Source organism: Hemiscyllium ocellatum, chromosome 4 (assembly GCF_020745735.1).
Source record: "Hemiscyllium ocellatum isolate sHemOce1 chromosome 4, sHemOce1.pat.X.cur, whole genome shotgun sequence".
Taxonomy (NCBI): Eukaryota; Metazoa; Chordata; class Chondrichthyes; order Orectolobiformes; family Hemiscylliidae; genus Hemiscyllium; species Hemiscyllium ocellatum.
In genome coordinates, this window is record NC_083404.1 from 59,428,216 (window position 1) to 59,451,443 (window position 23,228).

The 23,228-nt window shown below is 41.4% G+C and overlaps 1 protein-coding gene across 2 annotated transcripts in view; it reads right to left on the reverse strand.

Moving 5' to 3' along the window:
- The window catches only part of LOC132813898 (protein disulfide-isomerase TMX3-like), a 143,231-nt gene that overhangs the window by 92,034 nt on the left and 27,969 nt on the right, over positions 1-23,228 (reverse strand). For both annotated transcript variants that reach the window (XM_060823293.1, XM_060823287.1), the window contains exons 5-6: positions 11,230-11,275; positions 6,322-6,402 (exon numbers count right to left, since the gene is read on the reverse strand). In XM_060823293.1, coding sequence (XP_060679276.1) covers positions 6,322-6,402; positions 11,230-11,275 — 127 coding nt within the window. The remainder of the gene's footprint in view (positions 1-6,321; positions 6,403-11,229; positions 11,276-23,228) is intronic.

A 23,228-nucleotide genomic window follows, 5' to 3' on the forward strand; every position in this document is an offset into this window, starting at 1 on the left:
GCAAATCCGAGACCCCTCGGGAGGGGAAACCCTATCTGGAACATCCCGAGCATAGAGCATATAAAATTTACAAAAATAAAGGCTCTCTAATACACTCACAACAGTATAATAAAAACCTACTTCTAAATAAAAAAAATAAAACGTACTTAAGTGGAGATTTTCCTCCTTGTTCCCAGGGAGTGTCACTTCCTCTCCAAAAGTCCATCTTATCCTCTCCCAACCAATGCCCCACCCTTGACCCAGGTGCTCCTCAATAAAATGAGGAGAATTCAAATATAATACAAAGCTAGAGTTAACAGTGAGCACCCTACCCCGCTCACACCAACACCTGGATATATTTGAGAATGTTAATACCATATATAAATATATAACTATAAAATTACAATCTCAACAAGTAATAATTAAATACAATAATACAAAATAACAGGGGAGAAACAACCCCGTTCCTAAAGACAGAGGTAAAATAGAATAAGGTAACCACCTCCCCCCACCAACATTAACCAAATGCCCCAACATATATATACATACAAACATACCCACATATATACATAAAGTAATAAAAGAAAACAACCCCAAGTGGGGGGGGGAGAAAATCAAGTCCCTCTCCCCACTCCCATGATCATATTAAACAATAAAGGTAAGAAAAAAGAGAGACAAGAAAAAAAAAGGGGGGGGATATAGACCAAAGTGGGGGGAAAGGCAAACCAACATCCACTATCGCTTACAGTTTATCTAAGAGAGTCCAAGAATTCCTTAGCCTTCTCTGGTGATCCAAAGTTATATATGGATCCTTCGAGGTTAAAGCGTAGCGTCGCCGGATAGCGTAAGGAATACTGAATATTTAAGTCCCTTAAACGCTTCTTCACCTCATCGAATGCCTTCCTCTTTCAGACCAGAGCTGGGGAAAAGTCCTGGAATAGCATGATCTTGGATCCTTTATAGATCATGGCTTGGGGATCTTTTCCAAGATTTCTTGAGGCTTCTAGGAGCATCTGCCTCTCCCTATAGCTCTGCAGCTGGAACAGGACCGGGCATGGGCACTGGTTTGAGCCGGGCCCACGTATTGCGACCCGCTAGGCCCTTTCCACCCTTACCTGGCCTGATCCAGCATTTAAAAGCTGTGGCAGCCACTGCTCCAGGAATGCTGTGAGCTGGCCTTCCTCTTCCCATTCGGGAAGGCCCAGCAAACAAATATTTTTTCGACGACCTCGATTATCGAGGTCGTCAATATGATTTTCTAAGGTCCGGACTCGCTGTTAGAGAGTCCAGATCTGATCCACGGCCGATTGGACTGCAGTCTAGGAGGTCGCGGCCTTTAACTCCGCCCCTCCGACTCAGCGCTCGATTTCCTGGATGTCTCGGCCATGCTTCTGCAGCGCGGCCGAGAGTGATTCCCATCGATTTCGGGACTCCTCGATAAATGCATCGATCTTCGCGTCCAGCTTGGTGATCATCTCCACAAGGCTTGTTACCGTCGGTAAGTCCCACGGGGCAGCTTTGGACGCCTCTGCTGCAGCTGAAGAGGGAGAGGGTGGGGGAGGGGGTCCTGCTTGTTGAGAGCTGCGGGCTCCCTTCCCTTTGGTCATTTTTCACTAAATATTAGACTATTTAAATATAATACTAAGCAACTATTTAAATTTAACAGCTATTATGAATGATTTGGTGAGTGTGGTGGGGGTGGGTGACCCACTTTACCCAAGTCTTGGGAAGAGCACTATAGACTCAGACTTGCTGGGTCGCCGCCATCTTGGATCCCCGGATTACAGCTTTTAATGATCAAGGTGCATGTGAGAAAGTCTGCAGTATCTGAGTTCCAATCGTGAATGGTAGGCCCTCAATAAATTAGAGAAAGACAGAAAAAAACAAGCGCAGGTTCATAGTTCCTTGAAAGTGCAGTCGCAGGTAGGTAGGATAGTGAAGAAGGTGTTTGTTTTGTATGCTTTCCTTTATTGGTCAGAGCATTGAGTATAGGAATTGGGAGGTCATGCTGTGGATGTTCAGGACCTTGGCGAGACTACTTTTGGAATATTGTACGCAATTATGATCTCTCGCTCTCTCATTGGAAGGTTGTTGTGAAACTTGAAGTGGCTCAGAAAAGATTTACAAGGATGTTGCCAGGGTTGGAAGATTTGAGCTACAGGGAGAGGCTGAATAGTCTGGAGCTGTTTTCCCTGGAGCATCAGAGATTGAGGGGTTAGGGGTACAAATAGGGTAAATAGACAAAGCCTTTTCCCTGGGGTGGAAGGATTCAGAACTAGAAGGAATAGGCTTAGAGTGAGAGAGGAAACGTTTAAAAGGGACCTAAGAAGCAACATTTTCATCCAGAGTGTGGTGCATGCATGAAATGAACAGCCAGAGGAAGAGGTGGAGGCTCATACAATTACAACATTTAAAAGGCATTTGGATGGATATAGGAATAGGAAGGATTTAGAGGGATATGGGCCAAGTGCTGGTAAATGGAACTAGGTTAGGTTATGAAATCTGATCAACATAGACAAATTGGACTGAAGGGACAGTTTCTGTGCTGTACATTTGTATGATTATGACTCTGAATTCAGTAGATGTATCTTCCAGTTGTGCAATGGTAAATGTCGCTCCAGCTTACAGCTTTACAAAAGATCAATAAATCTGGTAACTATTATATTATTTCATGTACACACAACTTTGACAAGTTCCCTTTCACCTAAAACATTAATCATTTTTCTCTCTCTACACATGTGCTGAGCATTTCTAGCAATCTCTGCTTTCATTTTAAGATTAAATTAGATTGAATTATCATCAAATTCTGAGCTCATGGTTGAGCCTAATCAGTTTAAACTTTAAAGTCAGAATGATGAGACATTAATCAATTCTGAGCACACGTGCATACAGACATATGTTATCCAGCAGATGGCAGGCTTACATCCTTGTAAAGTGTATGAAATTATAAATAAGCATGATCAAGTAAACAACTGCATGGAAACAAAATTGTCAAATAAAAGCATTGGAAATTCAACATAAAACTTTTGAGTCATATTAAGTATAAATGGTGACCAATTAAATATAAAGGCAGAAAATGTGCATTCAATTGTAAAATCACTTTGCGTTAACATAAAAAGTAGCATATTTAGCCAATGCCACTTAATATTTCTTTATGCTGATTCTTGAAACCACGAATCATTCATAATTATGAGCTGCTCACAGCTTTCCAGCGCTATTACTAAATACTTTGCCTCTTCATGGTATCTCCTATTATGAGGGTGAAGGCGTACGTTTGAGAAAGAGTGAATGCTGTTCTGAACTGAGAGGTTACAAGCACCTGTGATATGATTAGATGGCAGTCTCAGTGTACTGGAAAATTGAAAATGTAACATTTGGCTGTGAAATGAACATCTGAGTTTTGGCTGCTGTTTTCACGGTCTTGGCCAACATTATCCTTGAGAAGGCAGCAAATTTGTTTACTCAATTACCAAAATGGAACTTGCCTCACTATAGTTCAATTTACTAAAAATTAAATTCCATCAGGCTTCTTCAATGAACTGAAAAAAAATCAATTTATTATGAACAAACTCCATTTTAAAGCAAGTGGTAAACTCTGATAAAAACCCAAAGTATGATGCAGAATTAAATCTATCCCACAAATTCCACATACAGATATACTTATAGCACAAGGATGACAAGTCTGTTGAGGTGGTTTTTAAAAAATACAAAAAAAGAGAAAAAGCATCCATGTGCCAAGGGTCTGGAAACAAAGGATAAAATGCAATGTATCTTACATCGACTAGATTTCCTGTTGATGAAGCGGATTTGTTGACAACTGCTGACTGAAATCAGAACTGGACGTTTACCAACAAGCAACTTGGATAGAGCTGTTGTGAACTGGTCACAGTCTATTCATTCAGGCTTTACCACGTAGAGAGAAAAAAAAATGGTATTTAGAAAATCTACTAGTTTCTCAGAAACTTCAAATAAAAACAGGATTGTAGGAGAAACTTTCAGCTTCAGTGATGTGATCTGTTCTACAGATACAGTAGTCAAAGTCCAGCGAGAAGTATCCTCTCAGCCAGGCTTGATTTTTCAGTAATTAAAAACAAACTATATCTCTCATCTCCTTTGAAAAAACAGCTATGCAAAGTTTTCAAGTTACTTGATTTCTAGCATAAAGCAGGTGGCTTGTAGCACATATTAAACTTTTGACTTCAGGTTCCAAGAAGTCACATGGGAAAAACCCTTCTCAATTTAAAGAATAGCTAAATAATCCATAATCTTTTAGTTTTTGCCCCAGATAGTTTAGTAAGCCTCAATCATATTTTGATATGGTAGGATTACAGATCATTCAAGTTTTACCAGGTAGACAGAAATACTGATATTTAGAAAATCCATTAGATTTCCAAATCTGATCTGTTCATTGTGGGATTGTTTAACACAGTCTACTGCATGCTGCTTCCAAAGTTTGGCATGGAAATAGTTCTGTCCAAGTCACATCTTCATGTGGTGACAGCTCATGTGGTGCTGTTCTGACATGCCCTCCTATGCTTTTCATTGAAACAGGTTGTTCCCTGGGCTTGATGGTAATAGTTTCAAACTGTGGCTGAGTACAGTTCTCCTGATGATCCATAGTGTCTTAAGGATGCCCATTTGAGCTGTCAGATCTATTCTAAACCTGTCCCACTTAGCACAGTGGTAGTGTCACAGAACATGGTGGAGGGTATCCTCAATGTGAAAGTAGGACTTCATCTCCATAAGGACTTTGCAATAGCAAATCCTACAAACATTGTCATGGATAGGTTTATCTGCGACAGGTGGACTGGTTAGGATGGGATAAAGTAGATTTTTCTTGCCTCGTCAGTTCCCTCAACAGACTACAGCAACAGAACCAGTCTAGCAGCTATATCCTTTTGGACTTGACTCAGTTATCAACAGTGGTACCACGCAGCCATTCTTGGGAATTGATGTCTTTTCTGTTCCTTTGTCGCCTTCATTGCTTCTTCCAATTGATGTCCAACACTGAAGAATCCTAAATTACCACCTGCGGGGAATAGTAGGTGTAATCTGCAGCTCATGTTATACCTGGTGCCATGAGAATTCATTGCACCCACAGTCAATGTTGATGATTCCCAGAGCAACTGACTCCCAATCATATATCGCTTCTTCTGATGGGTATGTCCAGCAAGTAGGACAGCACACCCTCAGGTAATGTGATGTCTGAGATGATTAGATTTCCTACAGTGTGGAGGCAGGCCATTTGGCCCAACCAGTCCAAACCAACCCTTTGAAGAGTAACCCACCCAGACCCATTACCCTCTGACTAATGCATTTGACACTATGGGCAATTTAGCATGGCCAATCCACCTGACCTGCACATGTTTGGACTGTGGGAGGAAACCAGAGCACCCAGAGGAAACCCACAGAGACACGGGGAGAATGTACAGACTCCACAGAGTCGCCCGAGGCTGGAATTGAAGCCAGGTCCCTGGCAATGTGACACTGCAGTGCTAACCACTGAGCCACCGTGTCGCCTGAGATATTAAGGTATAATTACTGTAAGGTACAATTCCTAGAGAATAATTTTGTTGCTTGGCTAGTTTATCAGACAGTTATCCCAATTTTGGTATAAGATGTGAGTAAAGAGGACTTTGAAGGTTTGTTCTTTCTATGACTTCCTGCTCTTTACCCATTTCTGTTATTGTCATTGTCTTCTATTATTATTCCTCTTTCTTCAAAGTAGCAGCAAATGGTGGTGGAAAAAGGCATTAGCATTTTCTGAGTGCTGCAGGGAAAATATAACCCGCGGTGTTCGGTTATTTCTTTCAACATATATAATTCTCCCATGACGTTCCAACCTCCCTTTCCCATCTCTTGTTTTGAAAAGTATACACATCCTGCAATTTCTCCACATGCTAGAATCTCCTTAATAACATTAAACCTGGCCTCAATCCCAAGGACTGTTGCCACGGCTTTCCCAGAATTTTCTATATACTTCCCTCAAGAGGTTCGATCTGCTTCCAAAATTAAATATACTGTATTTAAAAATCTAAAATTGAGATGATCATCTCAACCCATCCCTTGTGATCAAAGATGTCCTTGATTAGAATGTTTACATTTCCTACTCAACAACTTAATACAGGTGATGTAGGTGATCTAATTCAAATTCCAGCTTTTGTTTTATTGAGGAAGAAAGACATTCTTTCAGCCATTATGCATTCTGAAGTTTATAGGAAACAAACAGAAGCTGTAACAAATATCTAATCAATATTAAAATTAAGTAACAGCACACTGCAGACTAAATGTACAAGCCTCTTATAACTTAAAATTTCAAAGGGAAACAAAAATTTCACTTACCCTGATACTCTGCCAGCAAACTCAATTATATCCTCTTTGGTACGAGGTCCTCTATAATTGTAAGCAAGGTCTCCTTTTAATCTAAGGGGAGGATAAAAGAACTTGAACAAATAATGAATTGTAGTAAGTAATATTTTCCCTTATAAGTGAGAGAAGAATGGTAGATTAACTTCAACAGAAAATACATAGATAGAAGCTAAATAAATGCAAAAGTGCAAGACTTACCAACAACATACAATTAATTCAGAAACAACCATTATTGATTTACATTTATAATTCAAGTGTCTAATTAACAATGTAATTTTTCATTATTGGTTCAATAATGCATTCAACGGTGCCATATTCACAACTCTTGAATTTAAGAATTATTTTTAAATTCAACTTGATAGTTTTGAATGTGAAAGGTAATCTAGTTATCTGTTGACAAAACATATCGCAAAACTCTACTGTTTCCTCTTTGATGTTAACAATGACCATGGATGGAATGAGTTGGGTCCTTCCTGTTCTCTACTATGTTACAAACAGTCATCCAAATGCTGTGAATGAGAAGTAGTACACAAGATTCTCTCATCCTCTGCTCCCCAACACCTTTCTCTTGTGACTCCAACTAAATTCAGCTTCATATTCAATAAGAATTTTTAGAAATCTAAAATCATGAAAGGTTTCTGATAAAAGCAATTCCTTTCCTTTAAAATCTTGCATGCATGCCATGAATCTTATTTGATTATGAAACAGTAATTTCTTGTATCTGAATCAATAATTGTTACATACTGTCACCACAATAGTTTTCCATGTGTTCCCCTAAAATGCACTCACCTTTAGGTATGCAAAGATAACTATCCCATCCCATTCTTATTGGACCACCTGCTGCTTTTGACATAGTTAACTACACCATTCTCCATCTCTCTACCACTGAGCTGGGTTGGACTGCTCTCACCTGGCTCCATTCTTAACTAAACAAAGCCAGAATACCACTTAAAATGCATTCTCCCCCATTCCTCAACATGTACCACTGATAACTCCAACAATCTGTGGCTACCTCCTATATCTTATCCACAAGCAGTGATTTGGCAACACTATCTAAATGCACGGTGTTGTTCTTATGTATTCTGACACAACCCAGCTCTTTCTCTCATCATCACTTTCTTGATGAATCCACTCTTCATCTGGCATCCAGTATACAGCAGAAATTTTCCCCATTAAACGTTAGGAAGACTGAAGCCTGGTCTTCAACCAGAATTCCGAACTCTGTTCCTAATGACTGGGGATATCCTCCTTCCTGGCAAAAGTCTCACAAAACAAGTCTGTCGCAATTTGAAGCCACATTTGAACCAGAGTTCAAACAACCATCTGGCCAGTGTTTCAAAGACTCTTAACTCTCAGAAGAGATTCTTCCTCATCCCAGACACTCCCATGAGAAGAACATTGTCTCTGCATTTACCCTGTTAAGGCTCTGAAGAATCCTACCGTTTCAGTGAGATCATCTCTCAAATTCCACTGAGTAGAGACTCAACCCGCTTAGCATTTCCTATGATTCCCAGTGCTTATGACCACAAATCTCTGCATGCACCATGCCAATGCAATACACAATACAATTAAGCAGCCAAGGCTTGTGAACTTGCTGAGTTGCAATCGTAGTACAGTGCAAGTAGAAAGATAACAATTATGGATAGTGTAAATAGAAGGCAATGGTAGAGCAGGATCCTCAACAAACGAGACAGAACTCAGCCATGCTAATTTGCCCATAGTGTTCAGGATTGTGGAGGTTAGACAGGAGTGTAAGGTAGGGGATTGGGTGTGGGTGGGTTACTCTTCAGAGGGTCAGAGTGGACCAAATGGCCTGTTTCCACACTATAGGGATTCTATAAAAAAAACTCAGCACTGATATGCTAATGGAGATACTTGTCTGACAATTTCCATCATGTGAAATAAACAACCAGGATTACAAGAATGTTGCACTTTTAATAGTGTAAAACAATTTTAAAGGCATACATAGCAGGCACTAGTTGCAGGACTCTGCCAAAAGAAGTTCAACTAATTCTGTACATAAGATAACTTTCTGGTTATCATCAATGGCCTTTTGGTGAAACAGATGTGATTATTTAATTAGTGCTTAAACACCTAAAATTTTACATTACCACAAGCATCTTAGCTGTACATCAATTTCTACAATGTAGAAGGAGTATCTCAAATAATTGAGCATGGTAACATAAAATAGCAATGCAGATAAAAATAAAATTTCTGTTCCGCAATCAAATAAAAAATTAAATAAACAAAAGAAAATGTCCATATAAGAGCTACAATCAGCAAGCTTCAGCAATTTAGCATAACACATCTTAAATTCCATTAAATCAAAATTTTACAGCACAGGAAGCAACTTGTCCAATGGGTCAACATCCGGCAGGAAACCTTATTTTTCTGTCCTTTACTCTCCCCACAACCTCAACCTACTAAGGCCACCATTTATCCTCTTTGCATTCAAAATATATGAGGCGTGCTGCTTCTAGAATCATAGAAAGGTTATGGCAGAGAAGAGGCAGTTAAACCCATCGTGTCTGGCGGAATAAACTAGCCAGCCATTTAACTCCACTTTCTAGCACCCGATGCAGATCCAGGTTCCTTTTAAAGGAGTCTTTGTCATAACCAAACTGGGCAAGAAATTCCAGACAACCACCACATTCTAGGTTTTAAAAAAAAAACCTGTTCTCATGTCCCCTTTAATCCTTTAAACAAGCACCTTAAATCTATGCCGCCTGGTAAATGATCTCTCTGCTAATAGAAACAGGTCTTCCCTGTTCTCTCTACCCAAGCCCCTCATTATTTCGTACAACTCCAACTAATCACCCTTCATCTCCTTTATTCGGGAAAGCAGACAGGCCTATCCAATCTTACCTTAAAAGTGCAATTTTCAAGCCTTGGCAACACTGTTGTACATCACATCAGACTCTCAACTGCAATTATGTTCTTACTATAATGTGGTGACCAGAAATGTACACAAAACTCCAGCAGTGGCCTAACAATTGTTTTATTTACTTTCATCATCACAGATCTTGTATTCAATACCCCAACCAATGAAGGATAGCATCCCATTATGCCTTTTGTTTTTAAACCACCTTTTCTAACTGAGCTGCCACCTTCCAGGACCTGTGGATGTGAACTTCAAGTTCTCCTAGTTTTTCTCTCTCTCTCTCTCTCTCTCTCAAAACACCCCCCTATATTGTCCAATCCCTTGCTTTCCATATTCTCATGAAATTCAGCAACTTGCCATTTTTGGCAAATTGTCACTATCTTCATGCTCTTGACAGCCAATTCTGTGATGTTAACATTTAAACTTAACATTAATGCATGCCCCAGACAGCAAAGGACCCCAAAAATTGAGCTCTGGGGAACACCACTTTAAAATATCTTTCACTCATTAAAAACACATTGACCTTTATCCTTTGCCTCCTGTTACTGATGTAATTTTGAACCAACTCTTCCACATTCCCTTATAACCCATGGGCTTTAACTTTTAAACAGTCTGCCAAATGGGACCTTATCAAATGCCATATTAAAATCCACACAGACACCATCCACCGTGCTATCCTGATCAACCCTCCTTGTTACTCAAAAAAATTAAGTTATTAAGCCCTGTTCCTCCCATAATTTGTATCCACCACACAAATAAATACAAACTGCTGCATGGATACTAAAAGCTACCTCAAAGGTTAATGAAACATTGACCTTTATCGCAGGAGAACGGAAGTATGTAAAAATTGCAGTTGTCGTCAGTATGACGCAAAAACCATTTTCATTGTCTGATTCTTCTTTAGGACTTTGATAGCTATGTAGTTGACTGCTAAGTTCAATCCTGCAAGGTTCTGCTGCAATTAGAATAAGATAATGCAAATGACTAAATTTTGGATGAGTTGCTGGCTCGATTTTTCTCTTCTTGCATTGCTCTGTGCCTTTGGTATGAGCTCTCTTTCAAATGAAGGTTGCACCACATTTTGTGGTTGCACTGGGTGAGCTTTCCCTAAAATTCGAAGGCTATATCAAAACTCCTAAGGGAACCCTTCAGACAGTCCTTGTGATGTCTTTAACTGCCTTAAAAGTGCACCCAAACTCAAGTCCTCCACATATATTCATTTTGCTAAGCTTGTGTCAGACATTCTCACTACCTGACCAGTGTAACTCAGTTGTGTTGGTCTCAATATGTTGTGGATACTTGGTATGCCAGTTCAGATGAGCACCTCAGCATCTGGCATTTTTTTGTCTCCCAATCTTCATGAGCTTCTGAAAGAAGCTTACTAACCTGGTTTTTATAAGTACATATGCAGAATTTTGGTTCAAATGTTAATTATCCACATTCAGTTCAATTTCTGCCTTTGATTAGAAAGTCTGTTCAAATTGGTATGATGGTTAAACATTTCAAAGCAAATCTCCTACAATGAGTAACTATGTTGATTTATTAATATTACTTAATGCCAATTTCAAAAATATCTTTGACTAATGAAGCTGCAATAAATTCAATAAAAAATATTCCATATCAATTGCAATTTTTTCTTGTATAAGCAACCCTGTCAACTCCTTATTCACACAGGAATTACTTGAGCTTCATGAGACCATGTTAGAAGGAATGCAATTGACAGTTCCTAATTATCGAGTAAAAAATGAGGTCTGCAGATGCTGGAGATCACAGCTGAAAATGTGTTGCTGGTCAAAGCATAGCAGGCCAGGCAGCATCTCAGGAATAGGGAATTCGACGTTTCGAGCATAAGCCCTGATGAAGGGCTTATGCTCGAAACGTCGAATTCCCTATTCCTGAGATGCTGCCTGGCCTGCTGTGCTTTGACCAGCAACACACTTTCAGCACAGTTCCTAATTATATTGAGAAAAAGAGATAAGATACTATCATCCTTCACTTACAATTTGATAGTTGGATAACCTCGGACTCCAAACTGTGAGGCAATACCTGGGGAGGAGGAAAAGAGTGGGAAGTTAGAAACAACTGGAATGACAGATTTAAGTTAAAAATGGTTTCTGCAAATGCTTACATTGAGTATTTTTATCTCTAATCAATTTATCTGAAAAAGTTTTCTTCAAATCTAAGATAGTTAACCACTATGTAACAACGCTATATAAATGGTCTTGTAGTTTACTAACTTTAAAACATTGCAATTTCTTTGAGCACAAAGATGAATGGAATTGTTATGTTGCACGCTTAAGAAAGGATACAGGCACAATTTGAACTCGACTGACATCAACTGGAAACTATGACAGCAACTGCCTGGCGCACCTAGCTACATGAATTTTGAGTGGCTAGTGAGAATAGACTAAGCTGACATCCATGAAATCCCTAAACAATTCTTCATTGCCACCCTTCTGTGACAGCTTATTGTAGCATCAGTCAATGGTGAATCAGAGACTCCAAACAGCACAAAGGGATGCTACTATGGAGAATGAAGGAAAAGAAATACACAGCAGTGAATGCAGTCCAGCACTTGTCTTCTTTTTTCAAGTATCCACTTTCAGATTAGTATTATGAGAAAACGCATGCTCCTGGCAGGTTTATTATGGCCACTTGGTCTCCATTATATACTGTTATATTGACTACAAGGAACCATTTTATCCACAATATGTTGGTTCAAACTGGCTGCCTAAAAATGCGGGTCACCTAAAAACAGAACATTTTGTGCATAAATCAAAATATTTTACTTTGAAGGTGCTCAGATTTTCAAGGGTACCCATTTCATTTTCAGGGATTATCTTTTCATTCTCACTAACTCATTTATTAGGTGATGCAGATATTAATAACATCTGCTATTTGTGAGATGGCACATGAGGTACTTAGACTTGACAAGAGAATTAGAAAATGTCATCAATATTCTCAGTAGTAATCAACTATTAAAATTGAAACCACAACATTTCCTAGATAGCACAGTATTAAAATTGGTGTAAGACAACAGGCCTAAGTTAGCAACAAAGGATTTTATTTTAAAGTAACTGACACATTTCTATATCAAAAATCATCACCTAAACACACCTTCCATAGACTAAGGAAATCACAGCTCCATATTATGATCCCAACTATGTTACTGCTTTACAAGTCAGATCTTTTGACATGAACTGGCTTGGTAAATCATATTTTTATTTGTTTTGGTTTTAACTATTGCTGGACCACAAGTTCATAATGCTGCAAATTTAGCTTCAACAATAAAATACAAGTTTATTACAAAAGGCACTAAGATAAAATAGTACAATCCAAATAATTTATCATACAAATTCAAAGATTTTAAACAAAGTAAAAGTTTTGGGCAGTATGGGGGCACAGTGGTTAGCACTGCTGCCTCACAGCGCCAGAGACCCGGGTTCAATTCCCGCCTCAAGCAACTCTCTGTGCGGAGTTTGCACATTCTCCCATTGTCTGTGTGGGTTTCCTCCAGTTACTCCTGTTCCCTTCCATGTCCAAAAATGTGCAGGTTAGGTGAATTGGCCATGGTAAATTGCCGGTAGTGTTAGGTGAAGGGGTAAATGTAGGGGAATGGGTCTGGGTGGGTTGCTCTTCGGAGGGTCGGTGTGGACTTGTTGGGCCAAAGGGCCTGTTTCCACACTAAGTAATGTAATGTAATGTAATCTAATCTAATCTATAATCCCATTAGTCTCAAAACTGTCCTTTACAAATTGAAGAGAAACAAAACCAGTTTTGGACAATATCCAAAACACCTCTGTTATAGTTCCTAAAACACCACTCATAATATTCACACCAGAATTCCAGTATCGAACATCTTTGCGGGATTAAGTCACTGACAACCTCAAATGGAACTACAGATAACTTCTTCCCAAAACCATCACACATTTCAGCTTCCACGTACTATTTAATAAACATTTCCAGGCATTTGTCTGGTCTGTGACGGGCACTTATTCTTCACTTTAAGGATCTAATTAGCGATTTCTTGTCCTGTTCTACTCAGCAGCACTGCTTTATACAGCTATGCTATTGAAAAGGTCTTCACAGGACTAACACCACCCAAAGTTTGAAGTGAAACTAAAAGTATCACCTCTCAGCTAGGAGTATTTCCCTTAAGCTGAAAAAAAGTCCACAACATTTGAACAAATCTTTGCAGCCCCATTATTCATCATGCTGGGTCACAAACAAACTAACTAAAATGAACAGAAGATCATTAATGCACAAGATACATTAATTTAAAAAAACAGCTTCAAAAACTGCTTTTGAAAGGAATTGCTATTGTTACAGAACCACTTACAACTTCACACACAAAAATAAACGCACCAGTTGCTAAGCTGAAAATGTGTTGCTGGAAAAGCGCAGCAAGTCAGGCAGCATTCAAGGAACAGGAGATTCGGCGTTTTGGGCATAAGCCCTTCTTCAGGAATGAGGAAAGTGTGTCCAGCAGGCTAAGATAAAAGGTAGGGAGGGGGGACTTGGGGGAGGGGCAATGGAGATGTGATAGGTGGAAGGAGGTCAAGGTGAGGGTGATAGGCCGGAGTGGGGTGGGGGCGGAGAGGTCAGGAAGAAGATTGCAGGTCAGGAAGGCGGTGCGGAGTTCGAGGGATTTGACTGAGACAAAGTGGGGGGAGGGGAAATGAGGAAACTGGAGAAATCCGAGTTCATCCCTTGTGGTCGGAGGGTTCCTAGGCGGAAGATGAGACATTCTTCCTCCAACCGTCGTGTTGTTATGGTCTGGCGATGGAGGAGTCCAAGGACCTGCATGTCCTTGGTGGAGTGGGAGGGGGGAGTTAAAGTTTGAGCCACAGGGTGGTTGGGTTGGTTGGTCCGAGTGTCCCAGAGGTGTTCTCTGAAACGTTCCGCAAGTAGACGGCCTGTCTCCCCAATATAGAGGAGGCCACATCGGGTGCAGCGGATACAGGATATGATGTGTGTGGCGGTGCAGGTAAATTTATGGCAGATATGGAAGGATCCCTTGGGGCCTAGGAGAGAGGTAAGGGAGGTGTGGGCGCAAGTTTTGCATTTCTTGCGGTTGCAGGGGAAGGTGCCGGGAGTGGAGGTTGGGTTGGTGGGGGGTGTGGACCTGATGAGGGAGTCACGGAGGGAATGGCCCTTTCGGAACGCTGATAGGGGAGGGGAGGGAAATATATCCCTGGTGGTGGGGTCCGTTTGGAGTTGGCGGAAATGATGGCGGATGATACGCTGTATATGGAGGTTGGTTGGGTGGTAGGTGAGAAGCAGTGGGGTTCTGTCCTGGTGGCGGTTGGAGGGGCGGGGCTCAAGGGCGGAGGAGATGTGGTGGAGGGCATCGTCGATCACGTCTGGGGAGAATCTGCGGTCCTTGAAGAAGGAGGCCATCTGGGCTGCACGGTATTGGAACTGGTCCTCTTGGGAGCAGATGCGACGGGGACGAAGGAATTGGGAATATGGGATGGCGTTTTTACAGGGGGCAGGGTGGGAGGAGGCGTTGTCTAGGTAGCTGTGGGAGTCAGTCGGTTTATAGTAGATGTCTGTGTTGATTCGGTCGCCCGAGATAGAAATAGAAAGGTCTAGGAAGGGGAGGGAGGAGTCTGAGACGGTCCAGGTGAATTTGAGGTCGGGGTGGACTGTGTTGGTAAAGTGGATGAACTATTCAACCTCCTCATGGGAGCACGAGGCAGCGCCGATACAGTCATCGATGTAGCGGAGGAAAAGGTGGGAGGTGGTGCCATTGTAGTTGCAGAAGATGGACTGTTCCACATATTCTACGAAGAGACAGGCATAGCTGGGGCCCATGCAGGTGCCCATGGCAACTCCTTTGGTTTGGAGGAAGTGGGAGGATTGGAAAGAGAAGTTGTTCAGGGTGAGAACCAGTTCAGTCAGCCGAAGGAGGGTGTCAGTGGAAGGGTACTGGTTGGTACGGCGGGAAAGGAAGAAGAGGAGGGCTTTGAGTCCTTCGTGATGGGGGATGGAGGTGTACAGGGACTGGATGTGCATGGTGAAGATAAGGTGTTGGGGACCGGGGAAGTGAAAATCATGGAGGAGGTGAAGGGCGTGGGTGGTGTCTCGAACGTAGGTGGGGAGTTCTTGGACTAAGGGGGACAGGACCGTGTCGAGGTATGCGGAGATGAGTTCGGTGGGGCAGGAGCAGGCTGAGACAATGGGTCGGCCAGGGCAATCAGGTTTGTGGATTTTGGGCAGGAGGTAGAAACGGGCGGTGTGGGGTTGTGGGACTATGAGGTTGGAGGCAGTGGATGGGAGATCCCCTGAGGTGATGAGGTTATGGATGGTCTGGGAGATGATGGTTTGGTGGTGGGAGGTGGAGTCAAGGTCAAGGGGGCAGTAGGAGGTGGTGTCAGCGAGCTGGCGTTTAGCCTCAGCGGTGTAAAGGTCGGTGCGCCAAACTACTACCGCGCCTCCCTTGTCTGCTGGTTTGATGGCGAGGTTGGGGTTGGAACAGAGGGAGTGGAGGGCTGCACGTTCCGAGGGTGAGAGGTTGGAGTGGGTGAGAGGGATGGACAGGTTGAGGCGGTTAATGTCGTGGCGACAGTTGGCTATAAAGAGATCAAGGGCGGGTAAGAGGCCAGCACGGGGCATCCAGGTGGCTGGGGTGTGTTGGAGGCGGGAGAAGGGGTCGTCAGAGGGTGGGCGAGAATCTTGGTTGAAGAACACCAGTTGCTAAGTCCAAACTAGAAATTCAAGCTTAAAACAACATTTAATATTATATATAAATCCCAGTTCATGTGACAATATGCACAAAGCTGGAGTGCACAAGACAGTAATGACTCTTCACTTCACCTTAGATCTCAATCTGACTTAAATTTAACAACAGCATTCGTTACAGTAGGATCTAGTACATTACTTACACAGCCTTCAAGTAGAGTCCACATTAATTTACAAATAATTCATTACTTCAGACATCCAATTTTCTTGAATCCTGATTCACTGGTAAATCATTTGTTGCCAAGTTTAAAACCATTATCTTCACTGAATCCCAATTTCTCCTCTATACTCATACTGGAGCCGCTTTGCTGCTACCCCCCCTCCCCACCCACAACCCTCTTACAGCCTCCTTCTCCCATCCACTCATGGCAGATTAAATTTGTAGATCTGCCTAAAGGTGGCCCAAACCCTGGCCTCAGCTGTTGATGGTGACTTGTTCATGGCTATCACTTACCTTCCTAACTATCTGTTGTTCCTTCATTCAAAGGTTGCTTCTCTCCTATGATTGTTGCTGAGTGGTTCATTAATTCACTTACCAACTGAAGGCATGAGAGAACTGGTCTGTGATTGCAGGAACAGTTTCTCACTATTCCTTTTCATTCTATTCCCAGTGATGGCTTTTCTATTCCATGAGTAGATTTCCTAGGTAATATAGGGGTTTTAAGGATTGGATTCACCCACTACTCCCATATATTGAGTGCCAGTTCCATACATCAATTGAGTAAAATAGAACAGTTTTACACTAGCCGCTGCAAGGTGCGGCATGGCTCCAGATTAGTCATTGACTTTGCCACTTTGTATGCTGTTTTATATCATTCTCCAAAGGATTCTTGATGCCACCAGACACTGCTGAGGTTGCAACCTAAAATGTACACACTGGCACCTTTTCCCACTGAGCTTTGCAAATCTGAATTATAAAGGACAAGCGAGCAAACTCAAACAACCTGGATAGACTTTTAAATTGTAAATTGCAATACAGTTGATTTAAAATTTAAGCAAACAGATCTGCTAACATTCAGGTTGTAGAACCCAATTGTAACTAAACATTCAAATCAAACTGATTGCAAATTCAAATCTAACAATACTGCACTATCAAATGTAGATATTTTTACTCCGCCTGTTCACATGTTTGGTTAGATTGGTGGATGAAATGAAGACTTTCCAGTGGTGTTCTCGACATTTTTGTTGGATTTGTGTGGGAACAAAACGCTAGAGATTCTGTTGGAAATTTTGAAAGAACATGCTGTCTGAGTGAAAAATACTTCACAGAATTCTGCTGATTTAGGAGAATGTAGTGGCATTTTTCCTCACATGGAAAAGAGGCAGATACCTCCAGTAGTTTCTACATTATAATTTGTCCCCCCTCTTGATGGTTATAATTGTCATATTCCTAATGCAGGCATGAAATTTTTCCTCCACATCTATATCATGAGTGCATGGACTTTTGACTTAAATAATTATTTTCAGTGCATTTGAAAGGGAAGAGTAAAAGTTGGAAGTGTTTAAAAGCAAAAGGTAAAACAAGAGCAAAGAAATAACAGGTTGGAGCGTTTTCCCTGGAGCATTGGAGGCTGAGGGGTGAAGGGTTTACAAAATTATGAGGGGCATGGATAGGGTAAATAAACAAAGTCTTTTCCCTGGGGTCAGGGAGTCCAGAACTAGAGGGCATAGGTTTAGGGTGAGAGGGGAAAGATATAAAAGAGACCTAAGGGTCAACTTTTTCACACAGAGGGTGATACGGATATGGAATGAGCTGCCAGAGGAAGTGATGGAGGCTGGTACAATTGCAACATTTAAAAAGGCATTTGGATGGATAGATGAATAGGAAGGGTTTGGAGGGATATGGGCCAGTTGCTGTAGGTGGGACTAGATTGGGTTGGGATATCTGGACGGGGTGGACCGAAGGGTCTGTTTCCATGCTGTACATCTCTCTAACTCTGTCTCTAAATGAATCAAGAGAAATTGCAACTAATTGATAGATATGTTACAGACCTCTGACTCAAATGTGCTTTTCTTTAAATTGACAGTAAACTAGAAATTGACATCCTGCCACCCAAGCACCAGCCATATGTTACTTGTGAAAGCCTTTTGTGCCACAGTGATAGCATTCCTACCTCCTGCGGCAGGAGATCCAAGGCTCAAGTCCCATTTCTGCCAGAATGGGGATAAATGGGTGTTTTTCTGGTTGGTGATTGGTGCCTAGTGATGCAGTGTTGGGACCTCAATTGTTTACAATTTACATAGATGAAGAAGAGTTGGGGGCCAAGTGTAGTGTGTCAACATTCACAGGTGACACTAAAATGAATGGTAGAGCAAAGAGTGCAGAGGACAATGAAAGTCTGCCGAGGGATGTGAATAAGTTAAAATAAGTGGGCAAGGATCTGGCAGATGGATCACAAATGTTGGTAAATGTAAGGTTGTTCATTTTGAAATAACTGCAAAATGGGCTATTATTTTAAAAGGGTGAAAAATTGCAGCTCATCCTGTGCAGAAGAACCAGGGTGCCTTTGTGCATGATTCAAAACGTTGGTTGGCAGATGCAACAAGTAATTAAGAAAGAAAATGGAATATTGTCTTTCATAGCTAGACAGATGGAGTTTAAAAATAGTGAGGCAATGCTGCAAATGTACAGGATGATAATACTCCAAGTGTGACCGTACTATGTTCAGTTTTGGTCTCCTTACTTGAAAAAGGATGTACTAGCCTGGAGGAGGTGCAGAAGGGGTTCAGTAGTTTAATTCCAGAATTAAGAGATTGCCTTATGAGGAGAGTTTGAGTAGACTGGGACTGTACCCATTGGAATTTAGAAGAATTGATTGTTGGGGGGGGGTGGGGAACGAATCTTATATAAACATATAAAATTATGAAGGGAATACATAGGATAGAAGCAGAGATGTCGTTTCCACGAGTGTGTGAGACTAGAACTAAAGGGTGCAGATTTAGAACAGAGTTGAAACAGAACTTCTTCACAAAGGGCTGTGAATCTTGGAATTTCCTGCCTGGTGAAACAGGTTGAGGCTGCCTTATTGAATGTTTTTAAGGCAAAAATAGATTTGTGAACAGTAAACAAACTAAGCATTATAGTTGAGCAGGTGGGTAAGTGGAGGTGAGTCCATGAAAAGATCAGCCATGATCTTAATGAATGGCAGGGCGGACTCGATGGGCCAGATGGCATACTCCTGTTCCTGTTTCTTATGTTCTCATGATATCACCCATGCTTTTTAAAATCCACCTAACAATGGGTGTTAAGCCTCAAAAGATAAACTACTCTCTGGTGTTAGCATTAAACACTGCTTTAATAGAAAACTGCAACCTCAGCCCCTGTAGCAAAATTAAGCTGACCGCTATATGTACAGAATGACAGTTTACAGCTGACTGCCTTGTCACGAATGACTCCACACAACATTTGGATGCCACTCTCTCTTCGGCTCTGCATACAAGACACTCAATCTGCCTTTGAATGTTGCCAAAACAAAACACTCAACCCACATTTAGTCAGTTAAACGTTCCACCTCCAATATATGTTGAAGGGCTCTGGAACAGGTTTAGCACTTCCCATACCTCTAGTAACTTTTCCCAAAAGGGGACTGTTGATGACATTGTAGAAGATCATCCGTCTATAAACCACAGCAGTTAAACTTTGTCAGACATCCACACAGATGGAGGTATGGCATTGAGGTGCGTCAGAGGTTTGGATTAGGAATTGGCTGGCTGGAAGACGACAGAGGGTAGTAGTTGATGGTAAAGGTTCATCTTGGAGTGCAGTAACTAGCAGTGTTCCGCAAGGGGTAGATTCTTTACTCAGCGAGTCGTGAGTTCATGGAATGCCCTGCCAATAGCAGTGGTGGACTGTCCCTGTTTATGGGCATTTAAACAGGCATTGGATAGGCATATGACGGATAGTGGGCTCGTGTAGGTTAGGTGGGCTTGGGTCGGCGCAACATCGAGGGCCAAAGGGCCTGTACTGTGCTGTATTTTTCTATGTTCTAGATAAATGAGAGGTGCTGCATTTTGGGAAAGCAAATCTTAGCAGGTCTTATACACTTAATGGTAAAGGTCCTAGGGAGTGTTGTTGAACAAAGAGAACGTGGAATGCAGGTTCATAGCTCCTTGAATGTGGAGTCGCTGGTAGATAGGATTGTGAATAAGGTGTTTGGTATGCTTTCCTTTATTGGTCAGAGTATTGAGTACAGGAGTTGGGAGGTCATATTGCAGCTGTACAGGACATTGGTTAGGCCATTGTTGGAATATTGTGTGCAATTTTGGTCTCCTGATGTTGTGAAATTTGAAAGGGTTCAGAAAAGATTTACAAGGATGTTGCCAGGGTTGGAGGATTTGAGCTGTCGGGAGAGGCTCAACAGGCTGAGGCTATTTTCCCTGGAGCATCAGAGGCTGAGGGGTGACCTTCTAGAGGTTTACAAAATTATGAGGGGCACGGATAGGATAAATAGACAAAGTCTTTTCCCTGTGGTGGGGGAGTCCAGAGGGACCCAAGGGGCAACTTTTTCACACAGAGGGTGTTGCGTGTATGGAATGAGCTGCCAGAGGAAGCGGTGGAGGCTAGAACAATTGCAACATTTAAAAGGCATTTGGATGGTTATATGAATAGGAAGAGTTTAGAAAGTTATGGGCCAAGTGCTGGCAGATGGGATTAGATTGGTTTGGGATGTCTGGTCGGCATGGACAGGTTAGACCGAAGAGTCTATTTCCGTGCTGTACACCTCTATGACTCTTTGGCTCTAAATGAACAAATGTTCTAATGTCCAAATGAGCTGTTGTCACCATAGTTCTATACTGCATTGACTATGCCAGTGACGCTCAAGAGTGCTAGAGGAATTCCACCAACAATGCCTCCATCACATCTACACATTCAATGAGGCGGGAAGAGGAGAACTGTGATGTTCTTCTTGAAGCCAGTTCTACAAGCAGTGATGCAACTTTCTGCATAATTAATTAATTGGGCACTGTTAGATGCCTGAAGAGCATTCGCCCTCACCACATCCTCTCCTCAACTCTCAAATGGCCAACATTTCAGAGGAGGAGAAAGTGAACACTTCAAAAGGCATTTAAACTCTCTCTGAAGCATGTCGGTATTGACATTAATAAGTGGGACCAACTAACCACTGTGACAAGAACATGGCCACCAAGCTGCATCGTGCTTTCAGTAAAAATCTTAATGATGAGGCAAAAGGATTCACAGTAGAGAAAAAAAAAGTAGATCCTGAACTCCAGATCCCATTCCCGTGCATGACTTCCTATTCCACATGCCCATAGATTAAGGGTCAAGGAGCTCCTGTTCAGTCACACGAAGAATCATGGAAAAAACTTGTGTCCTTGAGTAGGTGTGTGTTCGGCTCTCTCTCTTGAATTAAGGAACTGCCAAGTTCAGTGAAGTTGGGAGTTACCATAGCATTCTCTTCTCATAGCACACTGCCTGAGTTAACCAACATGCCATCTCCCATCCACGAAAGATGCAAATCTGTCAATTCTGCTAATACAAAAGCAAGGCTTTTAAATGGAAACATTTTCCTGACAAAATATACAATATTTGTTAAACTTTCTTTGGGTTATTCATTGAAACAATTTTCTTTTAACTGATCAATCAGCGAAAGAAAACCTCAAAAGGAACTGCTCATTTTGTTAAAAAGGTAAAACTGCCATGTCTTTTAAGAAATTGGAAAAATATCATTGGAACACATTACAACACTTAAGCATATGCCTACATTTTATTCAGGATTGAGTCAGCAATCCCTTTGTATAAAAAAAGTCATCTGACCAGGGCATTAAACATAAAAGCAACAGATGCTTTCAGTTAGACATACCAGAATAACGTTGGTACATGGAAGTTTCAGTATACAGGTATTTTGATATCTACTAAGATCAGAGAGTGTTGAAAATTGCAATGAACCAAACACTGATAACTTCTAGGCTCACCCTACTAAATGGCACCAAAGAATGTAAGAGTACAGAATAGATACAAATCCTGTAACTTGAAGGTACATGTTGACTCATTATCCAATTCCCTAGTTTACAAATAGTGAAACCAATGATTTCAGAAACAGCAAAACTAAATCCCATTGAGAATGCCAACTAGTGCATCTGTTTCCAACCTTAATTGCAGCATACACTCTTATGGAACAGTTAAAAACATCCAATTCTCAGAAGACCAACTGGAATCTAAGTAGAAAATACATACCCTTCTTTTTAGAAAAGGGTAGATGAATTTAATTGCAATGAATCACACTGAGAGACCCCACGAATCTAGTTTAAAATCTTTACATTGATAATTCACTCTAGAATCACAGAATCCAGATAGTCCAAATGAAGGCAATTCGGTCCATCAAGTCTGTATCAACCCTTCAAATATCATCCCCTGCGTCCGATCCCTACATTTACCATGACTAATCCACCTAGCGAATGGGACCATTTGGCATGGCTAATTCACATAACCTTTGGGGTGTGGGAGCTAATCGAAGCTCACAATAGAACCCCACGCAGACACAGGAAGAACGTGCACACTCCACACAGACAGTCAACCAAGGCTGGAATTGAATCCTCGTCCCCTGGCGCTATGAGGCAGCAGTGCTAACCAATGAGCCACCCATGTCACCCACAATATAATTATAGCAAAGAGCTGATAACGCTACAGCCGTGGAGCTAGAGCTAAAGTCACTTAATTTAAATGATCAGATTTTTGAAGCATCAATTTCCTATTTTGTTGCGATATTTGCACTGATTACTTCAAATGACTGGTTAATTCCAATATGTTTTAAAGGTCTGCATTATCATTAGCCATCTGATCTAGGTTATCAGAAGTAGAACGAATTAACAAGGAAACTGAAAGAACTGTGGGTGCTGGAAATCAGAAACCAAAGCAGAAATTGCTGGAAAGACTCAGGTCTGGCAGTATCTGTGAAGAGAAAGCAGAGTTAATGTTTTGGATTCAGTGACCCCTCTTCAGAACTCAGTTCCGAAGGGTAACCTAATGCAAAACTTTAACTCTGTTTTCTCTTCACAAATGCTGCCAGATCTGCTGCATTTTTACAGTGAGTTCTAATTCAAAGGAGATGGTTTATGACAAGAAGAAAAGAACAAAAGTTAAGGTTTCCATCTGTAACAGCTATCTAACATCTTGGTTTGATTGGCTACAAAATCCCATCAACAGAGCTGAAGAATATTTCTGTAGCTTCAGCTTAATCTATTATTTAACCAGAACTCGGTGCACAGTCTGTGAGGAGGAGTTGAAGAATGAAGT